Source organism: Mobula birostris, chromosome 27 (genome assembly GCF_030028105.1).
Source record: "Mobula birostris isolate sMobBir1 chromosome 27, sMobBir1.hap1, whole genome shotgun sequence".
Lineage (NCBI taxonomy): Eukaryota > Metazoa > Chordata > Chondrichthyes > Myliobatiformes > Myliobatidae > Mobula > Mobula birostris.
Genome location: NC_092396.1, coordinates 25,185,904 through 25,213,024, shown reverse-complemented (window position 1 = coordinate 25,213,024; position 27,121 = coordinate 25,185,904). Strand labels below are relative to the sequence as shown.

The 27,121-nt window shown below is 42.1% G+C and overlaps 1 protein-coding gene across 2 annotated transcripts in view; it reads left to right on the top strand.

Annotated features, from left to right (window-relative positions):
- LOC140188596 (uncharacterized) overlaps window positions 1–27,121 on the top strand; it is a 124,923-nt gene that overhangs the window by 81,289 nt on the left and 16,513 nt on the right. For both annotated transcript variants that reach the window (XM_072245026.1, XM_072245025.1), the window contains 8 exons: window positions 3,561–3,709; window positions 4,825–5,179; window positions 6,229–6,357; window positions 12,402–12,572; window positions 14,729–14,938; window positions 21,678–21,835; window positions 25,472–25,637; window positions 26,750–26,871. In XM_072245026.1, the coding sequence (XP_072101127.1) occupies window positions 3,561–3,709; window positions 4,825–5,179; window positions 6,229–6,357; window positions 12,402–12,572; window positions 14,729–14,938; window positions 21,678–21,835; window positions 25,472–25,637; window positions 26,750–26,871 (1,460 nt within the window). The remainder of the gene's footprint in view (window positions 1–3,560; window positions 3,710–4,824; window positions 5,180–6,228; window positions 6,358–12,401; window positions 12,573–14,728; window positions 14,939–21,677; window positions 21,836–25,471; window positions 25,638–26,749; window positions 26,872–27,121) is intronic.

The window sequence follows — 27,121 nt, the reverse complement described above, 5'->3', positions numbered from 1 at the left end:
TCTGAAGCCCTGCCCCCTACACCAGTCTCTCAGCCACGCATTCATCTGCCTGATCCGACTATTCTTGCCCTTGCTAGCACGTGGCATAGGTAGCAATCCTGAGATTACTACCCTGGAGGTCCTGCTTCTCAGCTTCCTTCCTAACTCCTGGAAATCTCTCTTCAGGACCTCCTCCTTTGTCCTATCTATGTCATTGGTACCAACATGTATCAAGACAACTGGCTGCTCACCCTCCCCCTTTAGAATATTCAGGACCCGATCCGAGGCATCCCGTACCCTAGCACCTGGGAGGCAACACACCATGCGAGTATCTCTATCAGGCTCACAGATTCTCCTGTCCGTTCCCCTGACTATGGAATCCCCTACGACTATCGCATTTCTCTTCTCCCCCCTTCTCTCCTGCACAACAGCGCCAGGCTCAGTGCCAGAGACCCGGTCACTGTGGGCGTCCCCTGTCAGGTCATCCCCCTCAACAGCATCCAGAACAAGGTATTTGTTGCTGAGGGGGACAGCCACAGGTGTGCTCTCCACTATCCGGGCATTTCCCTTCCCTCTCTTGACAGTGACCCAGTGTTCTGACCCCTGTAGCCTAGGGATGACTAGTTCCCTGTAGCTCCTGTCAATCACCTCTTCACTTTCCCTAATAAGCAGTAGGTCATCAAGCTGCAGCTCCAGATCCCTAACACGGTCTCTGAGGAGCTGCATCTCGGTGCACCTGGCGCAGATGTGGCCATCAGGGAGGCTGGAGGTCTCCCAGGATTCCCACATCTGACACCCTGAACAAAGCACTAACCCTGCAGGCATGCTATCTAATTCTACAGGAATGAAACAGGCTCATTGGGGTTTGTAGGGAGAGAGACTGGGGATGTAGTGTCCAATATCATGTGCTAGAAGGGATCCAGAGCAAATGTAGGCAGTGGGAAATCAAAGTGGTGGGACCTGTATTAAATAGCTAGTGGTGAGTGGGACTGTTGTGTGAGGAATGGATTGGGAACTGGGTCAGGAGATGGGTATATGGGTCAGGGAGGGTGGCCTGTGGTGAGGGGTAGCTGGGCAAGGACATCAAACATGGCTTGTAAGAGATTGGGATCTGTATTGTGGGGAGCAAAATGTTTGAAGTGGTAAGAAAATAACTAAAAGGAAACCCATCTGAATCAGGTTTTCCAGCACTTAGATGAGTAGGAATTGTTTTCATATTGTAGCCATGGAGTAAGCAATGTTGTTAAAAGTTAGTTGGGTGCAAGTCACCAACAAAAAATAGGCTTTGGTTCAAAATAATGTGCTATCTCCCAGCAACACAATATGACTGTTACCAAGAGAAATTAAGTTATGGAGGTACTACACATCAGAATAACTACATGCATGCTAGATGTGGAAGCTGTTCATTGGAGCAAGAGTGATTCTCAATGGGAAATGCCTAGTTAAATTTTGGGAAAGCCTTGAAGACCAGAAAACTGTGTTTATGTTGTATTCCAATCAAATTCCACATTTGTACTGTTGGAATCTGGGTGGCGGGGTGGAGATGCATCTCTTTCAAACGAGGTGTGGCACCTGAGCCTCCCCATCAGGGTCATATGAAGGCATGTTATCAGGTGGTGGATGGTATTATGAGCAGCTGATGCATATCGCAAGTCCTGGTTATACGGCCACTGAAACCAGGCAGACAATCTCTGAAGAATATTGATAATGGCTGGAGTCACCCGTCTTGTAAAGGCACTGCCAGAAGAGGGCAGTGGCAAACCACTTCTGTAGTAAAATTTCCCAAGAACAATCACGGTCATGGAAAGACCATGATCGCCCACGAAATACAACGCGAATGAACGAGTATTAGAAAATTATGTATTATGCCATCATGTTTCTAAACAGAAGTCCATAGAACTTCCCTTTACAACTTAGCCATTATGCAATTCACCTCCAACAAAGTTATTTGAGTAATGAACGGATACAGAACAAAAACAGGCTCTTGGACCCACCACATCCATGGTGACCATCAATCACCCAATTACACTAACCCTACATTAAATCTGTTTTCATTCTCTACATGTTCTCATCAGTTTCTCCCCAGAATCTACACCTGCTTACTTGCTAGGGGCAACTTACACTGGTCAATTAACTTATCAACCCACACATCTTTGGATTGGAATAGTACCCAGAGGAAACATAATATGGTCACAGGAAGAGCATGTAGACTCCACATGGACAGCACCCTGTGGTCAGCAGCTCTACTATCTGCATCACTATGCCACCCCTGAGATATGATGCTCAGAACAGAATGTCAAACTCCAGATGGGATCCAACTAGAATTAAATTTAACAGTCATATGGTTTTCACTCCAATATGTTAGTAGTCTACATGCATATGCACTGAACACGAGTGTGAACAGAAAGCCATGAAGAATAACTGTAAAATGATAAATATATAAAGCAAAATTAAAATTATTGACAGAATGTTTGGGATGAATGGAAAAAAAATTCCCGTCTTCTGGGAAAGTCCATTTGGAGTGTATTACCTTAAAATTAAAGCCGGGCCATTCGGGTACTGTTTGCTTATATTAGGTGCAGTGGAAATTGTGAACTATTTTACCCACCCCTCAAAAACTTTTTTTTTTCAGGCGTGGGTATTGAAAATTATGATATCAAAGAGAGTAAAAAGAGTTAAAGAAGAGATGATCCATGAATCTAACTGAATGGAAGAATTGAAGGACAAGAGGAGCAGTGTTGTTCCTATAAACCAGGAATTCCCAACCCTGAGGTTCACGAACTCCTTGCTAAGTGGTATTGGTCTATGGCATAAAAAGATTGGGAGCCCCTGCTTTATTATATTCCTTACCCTGTTATCAGGATTTAGCAAGCTGTTATACACAAAAAAAGGTTCTATCAACATAATCATCTTGTCTGCTTTCAAGATCATAAAATGTTATGGGCAAAGAATCACCATCATCTAAGTGCAGAAAGAGCAATCCTCTGACATCACATCTGTTTCTTGAACAATTCAGAGTTCCTGTCTTCATTACTTTTTCCAGAAGTCAATTCCATGTGTTGAGCACTCTTTTGCTCTTGCATATTGTCAGTGTGTACACAGCAATACTGCATTTGAAATTGATATTTACTGCAAGCCACGTTTCATTAAGGATGTTCCCAACCATTTTTGTGCCATGGACCCCGACCATTAGCTGACAGGTCTGTGGGCCCCGGATTGGGAACCCTGTTCTAAACTGTATTCTCTTACATGAGAGGTTGGCAGCCTGGGGTCTATGGACCTCCTGGTTAATGGCAGGGGTCCACAACATAAAAAAGGTTGGGAAGCTCTGTCTTAAATAATTTATACTTACCCGGACATTAGAATCAATGTCTTCTGTCTTGTGCTAATAAGGAAATTAGTTGAAGGATGATCCAAGGAGCAGGTGTCAGCATTGTAAAGATTGTTGGTATTCTACTATGCTTTATGGGTGAATGAATCGAACTGTCGTAATTCGAAAGGTAGTCCATTTACTCTTTGTTTTTCTTTGTAATATATTGTAATTCAGATTCAGTAAGAATTAGTTTGACTTTATTTATTAGTTCAACAAGGTAGTGGAGGATTACAAAGGTGTCTGCAAAAGCCAGAAGGAGACATCAAGCAATGATTGGAAAACTATGGCAGATGGCTATCTGTGCCAGATAGCTGAATTGAAGAGCACTGTACTCAAACTCGAAGAGGCATTAAACAGGTTAGAGAGAAAAATGTTATTAACAGTAAATATTGTAACATTTGCAGTGAACACTAAAATTGAGCCATTTTTATCCGAATTAGAAGATTTTATCTATAAACTTTGTTTCATTAAGAAAATGCTTGGTGTTACATTAATTAGTGTCAAGCCTTTTCAATCAATTAACGAGCTGTCTTGGCTTTTTGAACCTAACACAATGAAGAATTAACTATATGAGTATGTGTTTAGTTTTGGTTTAGTTAGTTACATTCTTACCTCAGGGATAGAAGGATCTGGCTCATATATGATCCTGGGAGAGTTATCCAATATACAAACATCATCATGGGACCCAAAGTGTTACCTTTATTTGTTTCTCTAGGATTACTCCTTGACCTACTGAAATTCCGTGCCACCTCCTGTTGTTATTGCAGATACTCGATGTTGTGTATTTTAAATGAGGAAGTTCCTAGGCTCAGTTCTTGGTCTCAGAGGTAGTACAAAGAGATAGTGCAAATGGTTTCACTGTCTTCAGACCAAACAAGGTAAAAATGAGTTGGCATTCCTGTACTTGATCCTTATCTCTGCTATAAAGAAAGGGGCAAAAGAACTGGCAGAACTTTACAAAAAAAGTGATAATAAAAATGTATGCAGAACATACTACATTAAAAATGCCAAAATCAGATGAACATTGTACAACGTGATGGACAGTTGAAATAATAACAGAATTTGCCTCAAACACACACCTGATCAAGCAGCATCTATGGAGAGGGAAAGCTTCCAAGTCACTTTAAACTGAAAAATTATTATAGGTGGTGGGTTTTAACAATTACAAATGATGTTTAAGGTTTGAGAGGTGGTGATGGAGAGAGCAAATGAGAGAGTAGAAGTGACAAGCTAAGAGATGGGTTGATTTGCCATTACTATAAGTTTTAACAGCAGAATCATTATCAGCACATACTGTGGCAAAAAAAAAGCTGTGCTTATGATCTGAAGTTGCAGAACTCAATTGTCTAGGCCCATAGGTTCAAAAATATGCAAGCAAAATATGAGATGCTGTTCCTTCAGCTTCCATTGAAACATAGAAGGAAGCTAATGACGCCATGCTAACTTTGTCTCCCTAACATTCAATTTCTCAGCAAGACAATGACTGATGATTCTGCAAAGAAAGTAGAATGTCTGCAGCAACAGCTCAACACAGTACTAAAGGAAAATCAGCAGCTAAATCAGGAGAAGATTACTTTGCAGCAGCAGTTTTGTACCAATCAGCAGGGCAGCCAGATACTGAGTCAGGAGTATGTAACTATACGGCAGCAATTCCTCCACTACCAGCAGGAAAACAAAATCCTAAAAGAGGAAAATTTATCAGTACGGCAACAAATGGCAAGCTGCCAACAGGAGAACCAGCGCCTGACCCATGAAGTATGTAACATACAGAAACAGCTGAATGACCTGATGCATTCCAAAGAAAAAATGGAAGACAGCATCAATCAGGTAGATTACACTGTAAATGTTGTATTTGTCGTTATAGTCAAGAATCCTAAAGATCTTCCACATATTCAGGCCATATTCTGCAATTTTCCCCTATACTCTTGAGGAACCAAATACAGATTGAATCATTGCTTTGTAACAAAAAGTGGAGGAAGCTGATTTCAGAACTCATAATCTTTCATAGAAGAGCCAAGCAGGCTTGACATGCAACTCCATGCTGAGTCTTCTTTTTTAGGGGGTTCACTACTGCTTTTTTTTGGGAAAAAAGTTGTGTGCTATGATTAATATCATTTACGAGATAAAAATCGAATGTAAAAAAGTAATACAGGTTTACATAGCATCTCTGCTTCTATGTCTTATGATCTTGTCATCCTAAGGGCCAATGTGGAAGTTCATTTTCACCACAAATTACTGTGTCAATTAATGTATACTTGTCTGAATTTGAATTCTTGTATTGGGCACCTTTAGAAATGGAATTTAATTGATAAGAATTGTGTTGATAATGACCCATTAATTGACCCATTGTTGTGTCCCACTATGGCTTCTAAGATGCTGTGTAGAAACAATTCTAATGCAACATACACAATCTCTTATTTCATTTCTTGGAGATTTGTGCATCGCACTTCACTTTGATGATTCCCTTGGCCTATTTAAGGTGAAGTTGGACCCACCAATTTAATCTAGTAGGGCATTTATGCCTCTTTCCTCAGCCCTCCTCATTTTGAATTGGATTAAGTCAATTATTTGCCTCATTGTTTGTGGGATATTGCTGTGTTCAAAATTGTGGTCCATTTAATTTCAGGTTTTTTTGTGTGTAGAATTCCAAGACTTCATAATATTACATTTATAATACATTACTGATGGATGAATCACCCTATGTAATGAGCACTAATGGCAGTGAAAAGCATGCACCATCTCAGCATTATTAAAGGCACCTGTAGTAAAGCATTCTTGCGCGAGAGCACCGGAGAGTCAACCTGAAGGCTACTCACTATTCTGGGGTTACTGTGTCTTTTCTGCTCAAAACAACAAGTGACTGACCTCTGTTTTAGGTGCAGCTCCAGGCTCTGAAGATGGAAGTGAGCCAGATGCAGTCTTCCCTAGAATTCGAACAGAAGAATGCTTGCCAGCAGAAACAAACCCTAGAATTGCAGCTTGAGGAATCAAACAATAAGCTCAAGGTAAATGAAGCTTAAGAAGTATTCTCAAAGATTATTGCTGCTAATTCTCTTTGATAGCTTTCAGTAATTTGACAGAAGCACTTAAGCTGTGCTGAAATATCAACTCGCAAAAGAATTACAGCTGCCTTGGCTTTATCTGGAATTCTTCCTTATACCATTCTCACTCTTTCCTTTTGTTTTTAAAGATACTTCTTAACATATATTTAATTAAATTTTTGGACATCTGGCCTTATAACTCTGTCTTTAGTAAGCTGGTTGAGGAAATACCTGTGGAAACAGAAATAGGTAATGTTTCAGATTGGGAACTCTATATCAAAACTGGAAAAAAGAGAAAGCTCTTACTTTATATAGCAGAAAAGGTGGGCATATATTCCCTTCTGTTCCCCATTCGCAACTCCCTGGTCCGCTCTATCACTCCCCCACCTTACTACCAGTCCCTATTGTGTGGAACTTTCCCACTGCAGGAGATGCAACACATGTCCTTTCATCTCTTCCTATTCCACCATCAAGGGACCCAAATGGTCTTTCCTGGTAATGCTTGTGATTCACTTGCACTTCTTCCAGTCTTGTGTACTGTATTTGGTGTTCACTATGTGGCCTCCACTACTCTGTAGGAATCAGATACAGTATAAATCATTGCTTTGTGGAGCATCTGTACAAAATTAGTAGAACATTACACCAATAAAAATCTTAATTGCCATATTAGGTCATCCATTTTTACTTTATGTTCCACCCAACCCTTCCCCATCTTCTATGCCGGCTAAGCTAACTTCTTTCTCTTTTTCTAGTTCTGATGAAGCATCCCAGACGTGAACTATTAACTGTTTCTCTTTCTGACCTGCTCAGTTTTTCCTGCATTTTGTGTTTTAATTTCTAACAACTCCTAATATGGTTCAGTATCAGTGTTCAGAATATGCCTAGCAACATAAGATGACCATAAGATGACCAGAACTGAACGCACGGCTTTGTGAGGGGCAGAGTGTTCATCCTAAGTTCAAATTCTTTGACAGGTGACAAAGCAAATTGATGAAAGTAGAGCAATGGATATTGTGTATATGAATTTTAGGAAGGCACTTGTCAAAATACCCCGTGGTAGGCTTGTTGAGAAAGTCAGCAGGCATTGTGGCTGCATGGATTCAGAATTGCCTTGTCTACAGAAGACAGAGGGTGGTAGCAGATGGTGTGTATTGTTCCTGAAGTTTGGTGACCAATGTTCCGTAGGAATTTGTTCTAGTATCTCTGTTCTTTCTGATTTGGGTGAAGAAGTGGAAGGGTGGATTAGTCTGCTTGCAAATGTCACGAAGGTTAGTGGTGTTGTGGATAGTATAGCTTACAAATGGATACAGATAGGATACATAACTTTAAGGTGATTGGTGGAAAGTATGGGGGGGATGTCAGAGGTAGTTTCTTTTTAAGCAAGAGTTGTGGGTGATCGGAAAATGCTGCCAAGGGTAGGGGTAAAGGCAGATGCATTAAGGACATTTAGGAAGCTCAGAATCAGAATCAGGTTTAATTTGACTGGTATATGTCATGAAATTTGTTGTTCTGCAGCAGCAATACATTGCAGCACACAATAATAAAACAGAACTATAGGTTACAATAAGTATATATAGAAAAATTAAATAGGCAGTGCAAAACAGAAAAATAATTAGCAAGGTAGTGTTCATGGATTCATTGTCCATTCAAAAATCTTTTGGCAGAGGGGAAGAAGCTGTTCCTGAAACATTGAGTCTGCATCTTCAGGCTCCTGTACTTCCTCCTTGATGGTAGCAATGAGAAGTGGGCATGTCCTGAGTGAAGGGGGTTCTTAATGATGCCACCTTATTGACGCATCACCTTTTGAAGGTGTCCTTGATGCTGGGGTGGCCAGTGCCCATCATTGAGCTGGTTGCATATACAACTTTCTGCAGCTTTTTCCGATCCTTTGTCGTGGCTCTTCCCTATCAGGTGGCGAAGCAACCAGTTAGAATGGTCTGCACGAAACATCTGTAGGAATTTGAGAACGTCTTTGGTGACAAACCAAGTTCCTTCAAACTCCTAATGAAATATAGCTGTTGTTGTGCCTTCTTTGTAATTGCATCAATATGTTGGGCTCAGGACAGATCTTCAGAGATGTTGACACCCAGGAACTTGAAACTGCTCAGCCTTTTCACCGCTGATCCCTCGATGAGGACTGGTGTGTGTTCCCTCGACTTCCTTTTCCTGAAGCCCATAATCCATCAATTCCTTCCAGCTGACATAGCTTGCCTTGCCACCATCTGAAATTCTAACAACAAAGGTTGCGTCATTGGCAAATTTATAGATGCTTTTTGAGCTGTGCCTAGCCACACAGTCGTGGGTGCAGAGGAAGTAGAACGGTGGGCTGAGCACACATCTTTGTGGTGCGCCAGCGTGGATTGTCTGTAAGGAGGAAACATTAAATCCGATCTGCAAAGACTGTCGTCTCCCAGTGAGGAAATCAAGGATCTAGATGCAGAGGATGATACAGCGGCCCAGATTTTGGAGCTTGTTGATGAGTACTGAGGGTATGATGGTGTTCAACGCTGAGCTGTAATCAATGAATGACAGTCTGACATAAGTATTGCTATTGTTCAGCTGATCCAAGACTGAGTAGGGAGCGAGTGAGTTTGTATCTGCTGTACACCTATTGTGGGGAGAGACAAGTTGGGTCTAGGTTTTTGCTTAGGAAGGAGTTGATTCTAGCCATGACCAATCTCACAAAGCACTTCATCACAGTAGATGTGAGTGCCAGTGGGTGACAGTTATTGGGACAATTCTTGGGCACTGGTATAATTGTCACCTTTTTGAAACAGGTAGGAACCTCCGACTGCTGCAGTGAGAAATTGAAGATATCCTTGAATACTCCTGCCAGTTGGTTGGCACAGGTGTTCAGAGCTCTTCCAGGCACACCATTGAGGCCTGATGCCTTGCAATGATTCACCCTCTTGAAAGATGCTCTCACAACGGCCTCTGAGACAGAATTCACAAGGCCACCACGTGCTACAGGGATTTGCATGGGTGGTTTTATTCTCTCTTTCAAAGTGTGCATAAAATACATTGAGCTCATCTGGGAGCGATGCATCAGAGACATTCGTGATTTTAGGTTTCGCTTTGTAGGAGGTACTGTCCTGCAAACCCTGCCAGAGCTGACATACATCCAATTTCGTCTCTAATCTTGGTCTGAATTAATTTTTATTCTTAAAATAGCCGCCCATAAGTCATACCTAGACTTTTGTATCATTCTGGATCATCAGTTTTGAATGCCCTCAGCAGACCTGGTTCAACCACAGTTTTTGGTTTGGATGTATCAGATATTTCCTCAAAAGCACACACTCATCCACACAGGTCTTTGTAGAGTCAGTGACAACTGTGGCTTATTCATTCAGATTTGAAGATGAATCCCTAAATATTATCTAGTCCACCAATTCAAAGCTGTCCTGTAAGTGCTCCTCTGCCTTCATTGATCATACCCTCTTAGTCCTCACCACTGGCGCTGTGGTCTTTTGTCTCTGCCTATACGCTGGGAGGAGAAGTACAACTAAGTGATCCGACTTTCCAAAGTGTGGACATGGGATGGCATGGGAAACATTCTTGATGGCGGTATAACAGTGGTCAAGAGTGTTGGCTCCTCTGGTTCCACAGGTGATATGTTGGTGGTAGTTGTTCAGAGACTTCTTCGAGCTGGCCTGGTTGAAATCTCCTGCAATGATAGGGAAGGCATTAGAGTGCACTGTTTTGTGTCTGCTAGTTATGGTGTTCAGCTCCTCCAGTGCCTGGCTGATGTTGGCCTGAGGCACTACCAGGATGATGGCATAAACTTCCCTTGGCAGGTAAAAAGGATGCCATCTGACTGCAAGATGTTTCAGGTCAGATGATCAGGTCTGAGACAAAACCACCACATCTGTGCACCATGATGAGTTAACCACAAAGCATACCCCACCTCTCCTACCTTTAAAAGACTCAACTAACATGTCTTTACAGTGAATGGTGAACTCATTTAGCTGCAGTGCTGCGTCAGAAATGGCGCTGGTGAGTCACGTTTCTGTGAAACAAAGTACACAGCAGTCCCTGATGTACCTCTGGAACTGCAATTTTGCTCTGAAGTCTTCATTTTTATTTTCCAGAGATTGTACTCTTGGCAGCGGGATAGTCGAGTGGAGGGTTGAAAGCCTCTGTGTTTCAATCATACTTGTAGACTAGAGTGCAATCCCTGCTTCCGTTTTCTTAAAGAGGAACTGCACTTGCAACCCGAGTCTACAGTCTGGGACCCGCCAATTTTGAGTGTCAATAAATTTTTTAAATATCTTAATACAATAGTGCTTACTAAAATACCTGTGGCTGTGACTGTAGATTTCAGCTGTAGTAATTCTTAACACAAATATTTGATGATTCCCATCAGAACTGCATGCAAAGCGTCACCATTCATTCATTTTTAGATGGCACATGGATAAAAGAAAAATGGAGGGCTATGTAAGAAGAGAGGGTTAGATCAATCTTGGAGTAGGTTAAAAGTTTGGCAAAACATCATGGACAAAGGGCACAATGTTGTGCCGACCTTGTGCTGTATTGTGTTTTGTGGACAATACTGTGCTGTATTGATCTGTTGTATTTGAAAGCATTGAAGGTATCAGTACAAATTCCAATTATTTCTGAGTATGTTCATATTATTCTGGAGACAACTAGGACCCTGGAATTCTTTGGGCTACACAAGCTAGAATGGTTTCAGTAGACCTCTGATAAGGGTGTAAGCTCATATTTAGGCTGTAAAATCTGACTTATTAATGTTCCTGAATTTTGTACTGATGCACTCTAGTGTACTGTATCTTCCTTCTGTTAAAACATTTATTTAAGAAAGTAGTAATGCCCTTCGTGGTAATATTTTACATTTTACTGTTTCTATTTTTTGGGTAATTTTGTAGAATAAACATCTAGTTCAGGGGCTTTTCACTTGTCAGCTATGTAGACACCATGTAATCAGTGAAAACCTACATATGTTATTGGGCTTAAACTAAGGGAACTCAGTGATGTCCTAGGTTTAATCTTCCTGTAAACTAAGTTTGTATTGGGATCTGGGCCATACTGGAAAGCAATTAATGTCCGTCCTTAATTGCCCTTGGGAAGGTTGTGAACTACCTTCTTGAAAATGTCCTGTCCTTGTGGTGAGAGCACTCCCACAGTGCTATTCCAGGATTTGTATCCAATGTTGAAGAAAATAAAACAGCAATACTGTATATTTCCAACTCATTGGTGTGTGCCATTTGGAGGAAAACCTGTGGGCTGTGGTATTCACATGCATATTACATTGTGTAAATGGTATACTCTGCATTCACGGTCCACATGCGGAGGAGAGAATGAATATTCAAGGTGGGGTTAATGGGCTAGTAGTTCATGTATGCTACTTTGTCCTGGGTGGTGACAAGGTGATTCAAAATTGCTAGAACTGAATTCATCCAGGTAAGTGGAGTGCATTCCAGCATGTAATTGACTTGACCCTGTAGATGGAGGAAAGGCTTTAAGGTGTCAAGAGGTGAGGCACCTGCAACAGAATATTCCACCTCTGCCCTGTTCTTCTGTTTACATGTCTGATCCATTTGAGCTTCTGGTCTATAAGACTACTGAGTCCCCCGCATAAATATTCTCTTGATTAATGATGTGGAAGACTCAACAACAGTAATTCAATTGAATATCAAGAGTTGGCAGTTAGATTCTCCTTTGTGGTCATTGCATGCTATTCTATGGCATGAATAAGTGGCTCCAAATCTTTTTAGCTGTTACCTTTGCACATTTGGCTCCTTAGTTTCCAACATAATGAATATCTAGCTTGCATTTTTTCAGTGTTAAGCTTCTGTCAATTGCTGTATCTTCAAACACTATTTGTCCAACATCATCAGTGAATAGTTACAGAACAGTGGTTCTCAATGTACATATTGGCCTTGATATTATTTAGCCTGGAAAATGAAAGACAGAAGGTGGAGTTAAGTGTAAATATAGAACATTGAAGTTCTTTTTGAAAACTGAACTGAAGCATTCTTTTAAATTGGCAGTCTCAAGAAGCCTCGTTGGCTCGGTACGCGGAAGAGTCACGTCAACTGCGACAGGACTTACAGAGGGTGCACAATCTGTGCAGCAGCGCTGAGAAAGAACTGAAGTACAAGAGAGAACAACTAATAGATCTGCAAAATCAAAATTCTCTACTTGATCAGGAAAATACCAGGGTGAGCGCCACATGCAATAGTGATCAAAACTAAGAATCAAAAACTTAGGGTCTTTTGAGTAAAACAAACAGAAGAAAACATTGTTTCATTAAGTCCTTCTGAGTTGTAGGAACTGAGTTGCTGGCACGTATGAGTTTGATGATTGTTGCCATCAAGAAATTAGTTTCAAGATGCGTCCTTGTTCAGCATGTTAATACAATATAGTGTGGCTTAGAAAGTGGTGTTACAATGGATACATTAATTGCAAATGCATAACAGGCCAACATATACTTCGCTTGAGGTGCCATCACTGCACCTTGCACGCGTGTGTTGTATGATAAAGTGGTAGAGCACTACAGTACAGAAACAGGCGCTTTGGCATATCTAGATCTGTGCCAACCTAACCATCTGCCTAGTCCCATCTACATGTGCCTGGGCCATGTCACTCCAAACCCCTCCTATCCATGTACCTATTCAAACTATTATTTAAATATTACAATTGAACCTGCATCTACCAGCTTACTCCACACCCACACCGTCCTCTGAGTTAAGACGTTTCCCCTCAGATTCCCCTTGAATACTTCACCTTTCACTTTTCACCTTAAACCCATGACCTCTAGTTCTGGTCTTACCCAATGTGAGGGGGAAAAGTCACCCTATCTATACCCCTCATAATTTTTTATACCTCTACAAGGCCTCCCCTCATTTTCCTATCCTCCAGGTAATAAGGTCCTAACATATTTAACCTTAAGACCCTCTGAGCAGCACAAGCAAACCTCCCCACAAGGATATTGGCTCCCACTCCAGTTCAGATGCAAACTGTCCGATTTTTGCAAGTTCCAACTGCTCAAAAAGAGAGTCCGATAGTCCAAAAATATGATGCCTTCCTCCCCCACCCCACACATGTTAATCTGCATCATCTTCTTATTACTTGCCTCACTAGCATGTGACACCACCTGAGATCACCACCTGTCTTTTAACCTGGTGCCTAACTCCGTGAACTCACTTTGCAGGGCTTTGACACCCTTCCTGCCCTTGTCATTGGTACCAACGTAGACAGTGACTTCTGGGAGCTCACCTTGCCCCTTAAGAATCTGAGACACCCCTGACCCTGGCACCTGGGAGGCAACATCTTGGAGTTTCAATCTCATTCACAGGGTCTCCTATCCGTTCCCATGACCAAAGAATTCCTGTCACTACTGGATTGCTCTTTCCCCCTCTTCCCTTCTGAGCCACAGAACCAGTCCCAGTCCCAGTGCCAGAGACCTCGCCTCCGCAGCTTTCTGCCAGTAGTTTTTGCACCCACAAACAGTATCCAAAGCAGTATACTTGTTATGGAGGGGAATGGCTGCATGGGTACTTATTACTGCCTGCTTATTCCCCTTCCATCTCCTAACAGTTACTCAGCTACCTGCAAACTGCAACCTTTGTGTGAGTGCCTCCCTGTAACTCCCATAACTCCTCGTTCCTCAGTCATCTGAATCATCCGTCGGTCAACCAAATCCAGCTCCAGTTCCCTAACATGGTGTGTAAGGAGTTGTAGACAGATGCACTTCTTTCAGATGGAGTCATCCAGTACGCCTGAGGTCTCCCTGTCTTCCCATATCCTGTAAGAGGGGCATTCCATTGCCCTGACAGCCATTCCCATCGCTCTAACAGTGCAGTAAGTCAAAAAATATGAAAAATAACTTGCCAGAACCTCACCTTGGCCTCTGTTCACTTCCACCATCTCATCATGCTGAAAGCTTCTTGAGCCAAGTGGTGTAAGACAATCTAAAGATTTTCCTTCTGCGTTTGTGAGAGAATTGATGATCCTGGATCCAAGTCATCGTCAAGGAAGTCCAGCAAAAATAAATCAGCTATAAGCATCTGTAATGGGCTTAGCAGCCAGGTATTCATTACGGGGAATGATATATTTTTATTGAGATACCAGGGCAGGGATGGTTTAAGATGTGATTGAAAGATCCAGTCAAAAAAAGCAATGGCAAAATTGATTCATGCAGAGGTTATTGAAATGTGGAATAAACTGCCGTGTAAATATTGAAGTAGATTGAATTGCAAGATGTGAGAGTTGCAAAAAAAAAAGTAGATACTGTAGATCTGGTGTAGATTTAGCAATGGAACATTTGCAAAGGACATAATAAAGTGTTTAAATATCCATAATTCTTTATTCATAGATGAAAGTGGATTTAAATGCACAGCAGTTCAGGCTATCAGATATGGACAAACACACCATAATGTTGAAATCAGAATGTGAAATTAAACAACAGAGACTAAAAGAAATGGAACTGGAATCCAGCAAGAACTTCCACCTTGCAAAACAATTAAAGTGTGCACAAGAAGATCTCACAGCAGAAAAGAACAGATATATGCGTGCAGAGAAAAAGGTGGGAGGTGATTCTGAGTTTACTTTGGAGAGATTATTTTGCTTTTTTAAAATTTAATCCTCAAGCATGTATCTGTTGTAAAAAAGATACTTTCTTTTGGGCTGCTTTTTATCATTACACTGAGTTCCGTTAAAATCGTATCATGTAGAAACTAAAATCAATTCTTTTGCACTTTTCCTTGTGTTACCGTGTCAAGGGAAGGTAGGGTGATGCAGTGAACTTGACCTAAGTTTAGGAAAAAAAATTAGGGGAGGTAACTCAAAGCATCAAAGTGACTGAGACTGGAGATTGATTCTGTAAAGCAACGGTCCCCAACCACCGGGCCGCGGACTGGTACCAGGCCGCAAGGCATGTGCTACTGGGCCGCAAGGAAACGATATGATTTGGCGATAGGAGTCAGCTGCACCTTTCCACATTCCCTGTCACGCCCACTGTTGAGCCATTACGCACGCGAGGTCATTACCGGCGCGTCATCCATGTCAACGCGGGAAGGAGATCAACTCCTCAAGCTTGCAAATGATGGTGGGCTGAAAAGTATGTTTGACATAACATCTCTGCCGGCATTCTGGATCAAAGTCAAGGCTAAATATCCCAAGGTAGCCACGGAAGCACCGAAAACGTTGCTTCCATTTCCAACATATCTCTGCAATGAATGCAATGAAAACTAGATTGCAGAATAGACTGGACATAAGGAACCCCCTTCGAGTATCGCTGTCTCCCGTCACCCTTCGATGGGACCGTCTTGTTGCAGGAAAACAAGTATTCAGCCCAGGGCTCCCACTGATTCAGCAATATTGGTGCGTTGCAATGATTTTATATGTTCATACGAGGAAAATATGCGCTGTGTGCTTAATATCCAAACATTACTTAAAGTGTTATGATGCTATTGATTATAAATGACTTCTATAACCATATAACAATTACAGCATGGAAACAGGCAATCTCTGCCTTTCTAGTCTGTGCTGAACGCTACTCTCACCTCGTCCCACCGACCTGCACTCAGCCCATAACCCTCCATTCCTTTCCTGTCCATATAGCTGTCCAGTTTAACTTTAAATGATAAAATCGAACCTGCCTCTACCACTTCTACTGGAGTTCGATCAACACTTACTTCAAGCTCCCCTGTCCTCCTCTGATAATTGACTTATCACTATATTCAAGCGAGGAATATATGCGCTGTGTGTTTAATATTAAATTCATTAGATAAACCTTTTTAGAAATGAAATTGAGTGTATTAGCCACTTATCACCTATATTCCGGTCGTGATTAACACCCCCGCCCCCGAATAGAATCGCTAAAAACGATTTGCAGAAAAAAGATCTGCACGTGCATGCATGCGCACTGGTGCTCGCACAAGGCTCCATGGTCATTGTAGTCTTTTCTGGGTAAACACAACGTATGTGACTGCTACTCTTGTCCGTTGGCAACCGTACCCCGCCCCCCACCCCCTGGGTTGGCCGGTCCGCAAGAATATTGTCAATATTAAACCGGTCCACAGTGCGAAAAAGGTTGGGGACCCCGGCTGTAAAGCACAAGGCGTTAGTGTGTGTGTGTGTGTGTGTGTGTGTGTGTGTGTGTGTGTGTGTGTGTGTGTGTGTGTGTGTGTGTGTGTGTGTGTTTGAGTGATATACAAATCAATCTAAAACTTATCTGATCTGTAACAAGAGAAATTCTGCAGATGCTGGAAATCCAAGCAACACCCACAAAATGCTGGAGGAATTCACCAGGCCAGGCAGCATCTATGGTAAAGTGTATAGTCGACATTTTGGGCTGAGACCCTTCATCAGGACTGGAGAAAAAAAGATGAGGAGTCAGAGTTAGAAGGTGGGAAGAGGGGAGGGAGAAGCACAAGATGATAGGTGAAACCGGGGAGTGGGGGTGGAGGGATGAAGTACGGAGCTGGGAAGTTGATTGATGAAGGAGATACAGGGCTGGAGAAGGGGGGAATCTGACAGGAGAGACAGAAGGCCATGGAAGAAAGAAAAGGAGGAGGAGCACCAGAGGGAGATGGATGGGCAGGTAAGGAGATAAGGTGAGAGAGGGAAAGGGGGGTGGGGAATGGTGGGGGGGTGGGGGAGACCCATTACCGGAATTTGAGTAATCGGTGTTCATGCCATCAGGTTGGAGGCTACCCAGATGGAATATAAGGTGTTGTTCCCCCAACCTGAGTTGTATCTGATCTGTATCTACTGTCCATATCCACATATTGGTCAAGATAGGATACAACAACAATGCTATAACTGGAGTAGGATAGACACTATTAAAATAATTCTAGATTCCCAGATTCTTGGAGTTATACAGCATAGGAACAGGCACTTTGGCTCGACTTGTCCATGCTGACTGAGACGCCTGTTTAAGCTAAAGCCATTAGCCTGAATTTGGTTCATATTGCTAAACTTTCCTATAAAGGTATCTGTCCATGTGTTTTTTTTAAACATTGTAATTGTACCTGCCTCTATTGCTTCCTCCGGTAGCTCATTCTATATATCCACCAGTTCTGTGTGGAAAAATCTTGCTTTCACTTTAAACCTATGCACTCTAGTTTTAGACTCCCCACCCTGGGAAAAAGACCATGTAGATACTGGATATCTTCATAATTTTATAAATCCTCAGTCTCCTACCCTTCAGGTAAAATATATCCAGCATATCTAATCGGCCCTTATGACTCCAGTCCCAGCAATATCCTTGAGAATCTTTTCTGTACTCTTTCTAGCTTAAAAAAAACATCCTTCCTGTAGTGTGGTGACCATATCTTCACACTATGCTCCATGCACGGTCTAGCAAATGCTTTGTATTGCTGCAATGTGATGTCCCAACTCCTATACTCAGTGCCACATGCAACGTCTGCCGTTTACAGAAGAGATTGAGCAAAATGCTGGGGGAACTCAGCAAGTCAGGCAGCATCTATGGAGGGGAACAAACAGTGAATGTTTTGGGCCGAGACCCTTCAGTATGACTGGAAAGGAAGTGGGCAGATATGATAATAAGAAAATAGGGGGAGGAGAATGAGTACAAGCTGGCAGGCGATAACAAGTGAGAGGGAAGGTGGGTGGGGAGGGGGGAGGTGAGGTAAGAAACTGGGAGGTGAAGGGCTGAGGAAGAAGGAACCTGATAGGAGAGGACGTTGACCATGGAAGAAAGGGAAGGAGTAGGGGCACCAGAGGGAAGTGATGGGCAGGAGAAATGAAGAGAAGGGGTGAGAGGGGAATCAGAATGGGTAATGGAATAGAAAGAAAGGGGAAGGGGGTGAAATTACCTGAAGATAGAGAAATCAATGTTCATGCCAGCAAGATGGAAGCTACCCAGGCAGAATATGAGGTGTTGCTCCTCCAACCTGAGTTTGACCTCATCATTCCAGTAGAGGAGGCCATGCCCCTACATGTCTGAATGGGACCAGGAAATCAAATTGAAATGGGTAGCCACCAGGAAATCCCAGCTTTGTTGCAGACTGAGCAAAGGCACTTGACAAAATGGTCCCCCAATCTACGTTAGGTCTCACTAATGTAGTGGAGGCCTCACCTGGAGCACCAAGTACAGTAGGTGATGCTGACAGACTCACAGGTGAAATGGCACCGCAACTGGAAGCACTGTTTAGGGTCCTGAATAATGGTGAGGAAAGAGGTGTAGGGGCACATATTGCTCCTGTCCTGCTTGCAGGAATAAGTGCTACATTGGATGTCAGTGGGGAAGGATAACTGGACAAAGGAGTCACGGAAAGCTGGGAGGTGAGCAGATAAAGATATGCTTAGTGGTAGGATCCCGTTGTAGATGTCTGAATTCACAGAGGATGTTGTGCTGGATATAGAGGCTCATGAAGTGGTAGGTAAGGACAACAGGAACCCTATCCCTGATGTGGTGGCAGGAGAATGAGGTGAGGGCAGATGCATGAGAAATGGGGAAGATGCAGGTGAAGGCAGCATTGATGGTGGTGAACGCACAACCCCGTTCCTTGAAGAAGGAAGATATCTCAGATGTTCTAGAATGGAAAGCCTCATCCTGAGAACAGATGCAGTGACACTGAGGAACTGAGAAAAGGGAATAGCATTTTTACAAGTGACATTTGGGAAGAGGTATAGTCAAAAAGCTGTGAGAGTCAGAACCTTTATAAAATATATCAATATCCAGAGAGAGAGAGAAGGGGGAAAGAGGTGTAAGAGTAAATTTGAGGGCAGGGTAGAAGTTGAAGGCAAAATTGATGAAATTGTTCAGCTTAGCATTAGTGCAGAAAGCAGCACCAGTGCAGTCATTAATGTAGCATAGAAAGAGTTGGGGAGCATTACCAGCGTAGGATTGGAGCAAGGATCGTTCCATGTAGACAACAAAAAGGCAAGCATAGCTGGGGCCCATGTAGGTGCCCATGGCTACACGTTGGGTATAGAGAAAGTGGAAGGAACCAAAAGAGAAATTGTTGAGGGTGAGGAACCAGTTCTGCCAGTTGGAAGAGGGTTGTATTAAGTGGAACTGGGGTGGGGGGGGAGGTGGGTCTTTTGTCCAGAAAGAAGCAGAGAGTGTTAGATGACAGAAGTGTTTAGGGACTGGATATACATAGTGAAAATGAGGTGATCAGGGCCAAGGAACTTAAAGCGATTGAAGTAATCAAGCCTGCTATATGCCCTCTTCACTACTATACCCACATTCACAGAAAGCACTCCCCAGGGCTCTGCCATTTACTGTCTATGTCCTGGCAAAGGTTTGAGGTTTATAAAATTATGGGGCAGAATTCTTTTTAACTTCTCAAAATGCAACACGTTGCACTTACCTGAACTAAATTCCATCTCCTATTCCTTAGCCCACTTTCCTAGTTATCAGCATGCTATTGTAATCTTGGCCAGCCTTATTCAGTGTCCACGATAGCACAAATTTTGATATCATGTGTAAACTTAGAAAACATGCCACCTACATTCTCATCCAGATGATTAATTTAAATGTCATATAAACAGATGACCCAGCATTGATTCCTGTGACACACCACTGTTCACAGGTCTCCAGCCTGAAATGCAACGTCACTGCCAGCCTCTGCTTCCCCACCAAGCTGATTCTGTATCATTTGGCCATCTCACTCTGGATAGCATGTGTTCTAACCTTACAGACCAATAAAGCTTATTCAATCTAAGCAAAGTCATGCTGTTGCTAATCAGCCCTTGCCTTTCCAAACACAAAAAAATCCTTTGCTTTTAATACCTTCCAGTAACTTACCCATCACTAACGTAAGGCTCACTGGACTATAGTTCCCAGCTTATCCTTGACATCCTTTTTAAAATAATGGCACAACATTATCCATTCTCATCTTCTGTTACCTCACCCATGGCTAGCAAAGATACATAAAATTGTACCAGAGCCACAGCAATTCTTTCCTTGCTTCCCATCATGTCCTAGGGTCAGGGCCAAAGGACTCATCTACTTCTGTACACTTCACGGTCACCAACACCTTCAATGTCAGTCAGTTTTAGAATATCATTGTTCTCTTCCTGAACTCTCAGGTTTATCCATGGAATGTATTGTGCTACAGTGTCTTGTCTCAGAGTGAATAGTGGTTCTGAGATGGCTCTTTTTTAAAAGGGAAAGTCACAACCAAAGTTGCAGAAATGTTATCAATTACTCCTGACATGTAATTATGAGCAATATTAATTACAACATCAAATGGTAAAGCAAAAGTAAAATATTAGAAAAGGACTGATTGAAAATAATTTGATCAGAAGGTAGAATCTGTTTCACTTGTAGCAGAAGATTGTGTTTCTGTCTTTCATGATTATACTGAAAGAAAAATATAGAGCAGTTTATAGATAGTAAATGTTGGCATTGTATCTCTCAATATATATTTCTGTTTACAATTCCAAATGGTAAGATGGATTTTTTTGTACCAGTGGCAAAACAAAACATTCATCTTTCACCATAGAGTAGGGAAGTTTTCTCAAAAATTCCTGGTAAGCTCTAGGATGCAAGCTTCCTCTTCTCTGGATTGGTTAGAACATGTCTCTTCCAGAGGAGATATGTGCCATATATGAACAGAGATACAAAAAGAGAAACAGAACAATCAATCAGGTTAAAGCTGATGGCAAATAGGAAGTGAAAAGCAGGGATATAAATTACATTTAAGTCAATGGATGACAGTTTTGGATTTTTCATTGACTCAAGCATGTGGTTAACATTTTTCAGTCAGTTCAGATATATTATGAAACATTGACAGTCCTGATGAAGGGTCTCAACCCGAAACGTCAACTGTTTACTCTTCTCCATAGATGCTGCCTGGCCTGCTGAGTTCCTCCAGCATTTTGTGTGTGTTCCTTTGATTTCCAGCATCTGCAGATTTTTGCTTGTTTCATGTACACCCTTGTTGCTTTTGGATAAAATCACACCTAATGTAATTTCAGTTAAAAAGTCTTTTTGTATTCTACCCAGTCAGATGCATTGATAAAACAGGAACTAACATAGAACTAATGGAGAGATGCAACTTAGCCTATTAAATTTATTATAATCATAAGAAATAATTGAATTGGATTCTGGATCTACGTTGTGCATCTTTTGCAAAGTATATTAGTTAATAAATAAAACAGCATTTTTTAAAAAATCTATTCTTTCCGAGCTTCATTTCCAAGTCTGTTTGCCCAGATATTCGTTTAAATTTTCTTTGATTAGCCTATTATTTGAGATCATCTTGTTTTGAATCAATCAACAATGTTTTATTATTCTCTTTTTGTCCTTCCATTACTTCTACAAATAATCTATCGTGCACCTGAAGACTGCAGAGTTACAGCAGCAACTGAGCAGCATTCAGCATCAGCTGCTACTGTCAGAAGCTCAAAATAAGGAGAGGGTGACATTGGAAGCTGAACTGAAGAGAAGCAGAGAAGCAGCAGACAAACTCAGCAGCCAGCTACAAGAGGAAACTATTCAGAGGTAAACTCGGAAGAGACAAATGCCCTGTTACTGTAATTTAGATTATTATAAACATGAGAAAGTCTTCAGTTGCTGGAAATCTAAAGCAAAATGCACAAAATGCTGGAGGAACTCAGCAGGTCAAGCAACATAAACATTTGATGTTTTGGGCCGAGACCCTTCTTCAGGGCTGGAAAGGAAAGGGGAACACATCAGAGTATAAAGGTAGGGGATCAGGAATTAGAAGGTGATAGGTGTGACAGGTGTGTAGGGAAGGCAAATGGTTGGAGGGGAAGGAATCTGATAGGAGAAGATAATGGACCAGTGGAGAAAGGGAAGGAGGAGAGGCACCAAGGGGAGGAAATGGGTAGATGATATGAAAGTGGGGAATAGAAGAAGGGAGGGGGGAAAAAATTACCAGAAGGAGAATTCATGTTCATGCCATCAGTTTGGAGGCTACCCAGACAGAATATAAGGTGTTGCTCCTCCACCTTGAAGGTAGCCCCATCGTGGCACAAGAGCAGGCCATGGACTGACATATCGGAATGGGAATGGGAATTGAATTAAACTGTTTGGCCACTGGGAAGTTCCACTTCTGGCAGATGGAGAGGAGGTACTCGTGGCCCACAATTTATAACCACTGTCACCAGCATAGAGGAGGCCACATCAGGAGCACCAGACACAATAGACCACAGCAGATTCACAGGTGAAGTGTGGCTTCAGCACCTTGGCCACTTGCAGGGATAAGTGCCTGGAGGGAGATCATTGCAGAGAAATAAATAGACAAGGGAATCATGGAGGGAGTGATTCCTGCGGAAAGTGGTGGGGGGCGGGGAGCAATGATATACTTGGTGGTATGATCCCACTGAAGATGGTGGAAGTTGCAGAGAATGGTATGTTGGATGCCGGGGCTGATATGTAGATCTGAAAGGGCGCTGATGTTAACATAGAACATAGAACGAAATAGCACAGCAACAGGCCTTTGGCCTGCTATGTCTGTGCTGATCATGATGTTATTTTAAACTGCACATCTACCCTGTGTGATCTACATCCCTTATTCCCTGCCTAAACACATTTGCCTAAATGTCAATTGAACACACTATCAGCATCACTTCTTACAGTGTGTATTGGGCACCTCTTGCAAAACAATAAACTAACCACATAAATTTCCTTTAAACTTCCTTCCTCTCACCTTAAAGTTGCATCCTCTAGTATTTGACATTTCTACCCTGGGAAAAAGACTAACTATATACCTGTCTATGTCTTTCATAATTTTATGTATTGCCATCAGACCTTTGACCATCCAAGTTTATGCAACCTTCTTTTAGTTCATATTTGAATCCAGGCAACAACCTGGCGAACCTCTTCGACACCTTCTACATCCTCTCTGTAATACAGTGATCAGAAATGCACACAATATTCTATATATGGCCCAACCAAAGTTTGAAACACATGTAATAAATTAATCTAACTCCAAAGTCCAAATTATTAACTGAATCAATGTATTCTACAGCAATATCTCTGGACACATTTTCTGGTGGCCAATGCTGCAATTGCTTTGATACACCACCAACAAGCAGTTGAATAGAATTGTGCCACAGGATAGGAATTAAGTATTAAAACTCTGCTTTGGGTTAGATTGGAGATTTAGTCAGGCTGTTTCAGAGGTGCCAGGGCTTCAGTTTAATCAGGCTAGTAACAGGAAATACTGATCACATCCTTTACCTGTACTTTGTTCCGTGGATCCCCTTGTTGGTAACTGGCCACTACACAGGTGGATTTGGGTTTAGCTCTTTGCTCTCTGTGCCAAAACTTCCAAACATTTTCCCTTTAAGATTACTATCTTCTGCTACTTCATTAATGACCTTCCTTTATTTGTAAGGTAGGTATGTACACTGATGATAGTACTATGTCCAGCACCATCCGACTCTTCAGATAATGAAGCAATCTGCATCCAAATGAAGCAAAACCAGGACAATATTCAGGCCTGGGCTGACGGGTGGCAGGTAACACCTGCACCACACAAGTGCCAGGCAGTGTTAATATCCAACGAGATCACTTCTTGACCTTCAATGGCATTACCATCATTGACTCCCCAACTATCAAGATCCTGACTAGAAACTCAACTGGAATAGCCATATGTACAATGTGGCTACAAGAGCAGGTCAGATGTTAGGAATCCTATGGTGAGTAACTCACCTCCCAATCAACCCCCTCCCCCCCCAATAAAGCCTGTCCACAATCTTCTAGGCTGAGGTTAGGAGTGTGATTGAACACTCTCCACTTAACTGAGTGCAGCTTCAACAATACTCAAGAAGTTTGATGCCATACAGGATACAGCAGCCTGCTTGACAGGCACACATCCACTCCCTCACTTACTCCACCACCAACACACACTAACTGCAGTGCATTCCACAGAATGTACTGCAACAATTCACCAAGACTACATGCCAATCCCACAACCTTTACCAGTGAGAAAGACAACAGGAGTGAAAGCATTGGTAACACCACCACCTGGAAGTTGCCGTCCAAGCCACACACCATTCTGACTTGGAAGTATATCACCATTCCTTTAATGTCGCTAGGCCAAGGTCCTGGAATTCTCTCCCTAATAGTGTTGTACGTCAATCCAAGCCTCAAAGAACAACAGCAGTTCAAGAAGGCAACTCACCAGCACTTTCTCAAGGCAACTAGAGAAGGGCAATTAAGTACTGGCACAGCCTGTGAAACACACATCCCTTGAATTAAAAGAAACGTCCACTTGGTGGAGAATTGTCCTTGGAGAAACCTTGGATTGCTCTTTACAAATAAAGGATGTTTTGTAGTGTTTCGTTCATTAGGAAACAAGGAACCCACAATATGAATTTAATGCTCTAAGTTTTACTTAGTCCTATACCTGTCAGGATGCATTTCCTAAGACTAGTGGAATCACTCCTAAAATGGATCACTATAGTATTACATATGTAGACAGAAACGTTACTGGTTTATTACTTCTGTCCTCCCTGTTGCTGTGTCTGCTGTGCTAGGAACCTGGCTCATATCCTGCCCTACTATCCAATGTGAAGAGGGAATGCCAGTCCAAATCTGGCTGGAAGGGTGAGTGTGGGCCATTGCTAGGAATTTACAGCACAGGTTCCATGTTTGTCAACACTTAGAACTGATGTTGCCAGTCCCTAGTGGCTGGACTCACTCTTTCAGCCAGAACCCCACACTTCAACACTGAGCCATTGCTGCTCTAGTCGGTGCAGACAGCCTCATCGTGTCCAACCATGGGAGGTTACATGTTGAGGCAAGTGCAAGGATTTGCTCAGCTTTCTGACGCTGCATTGAGCTGCTGAGTAATTTGGGGTGCTGAGTAACTTTGTAAAGCGGGGTGCACACCTACAAGTGTTTGGATTAGAGGATCAAGAGCACTGTTGTGGTGCAAATTTTTAATAGGAATAGCTCCATGTATACTGGGGCTGTCTGATCCACTTAGGAATTCTTGGAAGATGGTTAAAAAATCAGTGCTGTTTTTAGCTGAACTTATTTTTTTCAAAAAGCTAGAGAATATCATTTGTGTCTTTTTTTGGGCTTCACTTCTACCCTTCCTATATGTACATATTGGGGATTTCTATGGTCAAACATGCTACTATTACCATAACTCTTTCCTTGTAGGAAATGTGCAGATCAGAATGTAGAAGAGCTACAGCAACAAGTAAAATTGATGCAAGAAAAGGAAGGATGTTTATCACGTGGCAAATGTGATCTTCAGCTGCAATTACACCAACAGGGGGCACAGCTGCAAGTTTTGGAAAAAGAAAAAGAGTCCATGTGTTCTGAGGTTAGCATCTGAGGGTGAAATAGAACTGAGTGAACCTCAGCTGTATTGTCCATGGGAGGTGACTTTTTGTTGTTTCCATTTTCCCTCCTGCACATCGTTTGGCATGAATTTTTACTGAGACATCACTCTGCGTGTCCAGGAGTTGCCGGAGCCTTTTAAGCACTCTTGGAACAGGAATGTCTCAGAGGCTGAGATACAAACAGAAACGCCCGGATAACTGAGTACTTGGAGATTATACAACGACATGATCTCATTCGATTGCACATATAGGCCTGGAAATTCTTCTAATATCAGTAGTTTAACATTTATATGCATCTTTACGTGAACTTAATTTGAATCAGTTACTAAATGAGGTCCCGAGATAAATTCTGGAACTGTGCATCATTGCTACTGGACATGTACAATAATATCAAATGTCTACAAACTAAAATCCCTGAAGGCCTTAACTAGAGAGCTGAGGCATGGTTCAGCATTAGTTAAAAGAGATTTCCCACATCTGGTTCTCTGTCAGTTATTCCATGGTATCTATCTTTTGGCAGTGTGTTGAGTGATTGCACCCCATTCTGTTCCCTGGCCCCCACTCACCCCTCATTCTCACAGTCCCCAAGGGCCCTGATAGCTTATCCACTGATTACAAACCCTTAATCATCTATCCAACCAACTCCTCAGCTCCTCAATGTTCTTCTGACTGATCTTCCAGACCCATAATTATAGCCCTGAGATCCCGATTTCTGATATTTTTGGCCAACTGCCAATCCTAATTTCCTCCCACACTATTCGACTTTGCTCATCACCTCCCTCATCCTCGCCAAACTTCTGAGTCAGTCTCATGTAAGGCATACAGTATGTGCAAACAAAGTACAAAATGGCTCTTCGATTGCATTAAAAATACTTTCTGTGGGATAGAATATTCATGCTGAGAGAGGGGGAGAAGCTAAAACTGCATTGCCCCCTCCCTGCTCCCAAACACTGTTCTCTTGTGCATCTTTCAGTTGTCAGAGAATGAAGAACCCATACATTTTATAACTGGGTCACTATATTATTTCAAGTATTTTTTATTTAAAAGATTATCTAGTATTTCTAAATTCTAATGGAACTCGTTCTCCTTGTAGAATCTCTGTATTCAAAAGACTAATGATAAGTTGTCAGACGATCTGTGCTCACGCCAGCAAGAAGTAGACAAGCTTAAGGAAGAACTGAAGAATGCTTTCCAACGATTAGATTTGCAAGTCAAGTAAGTTGATCAGGCAACCTGTCAGGGATGGTAAGACTGTGGGAAGGAACCATATTGTCTGGGCACAGCTTTTTTTTTAAACTGCATGGAGATTTAATCATTTTGGCTGTCCAAAATGCAGAACTGAAAGTGTAAGTATTGCTGATATGTTGCAACAACTGTTCTAGTAGTACTGAGTTTTAAAACGAGATATTCATTCCTCATGAAAAAAATCAAAAGGATTTTAGAGGTATGGTCATCCATAGTAGCA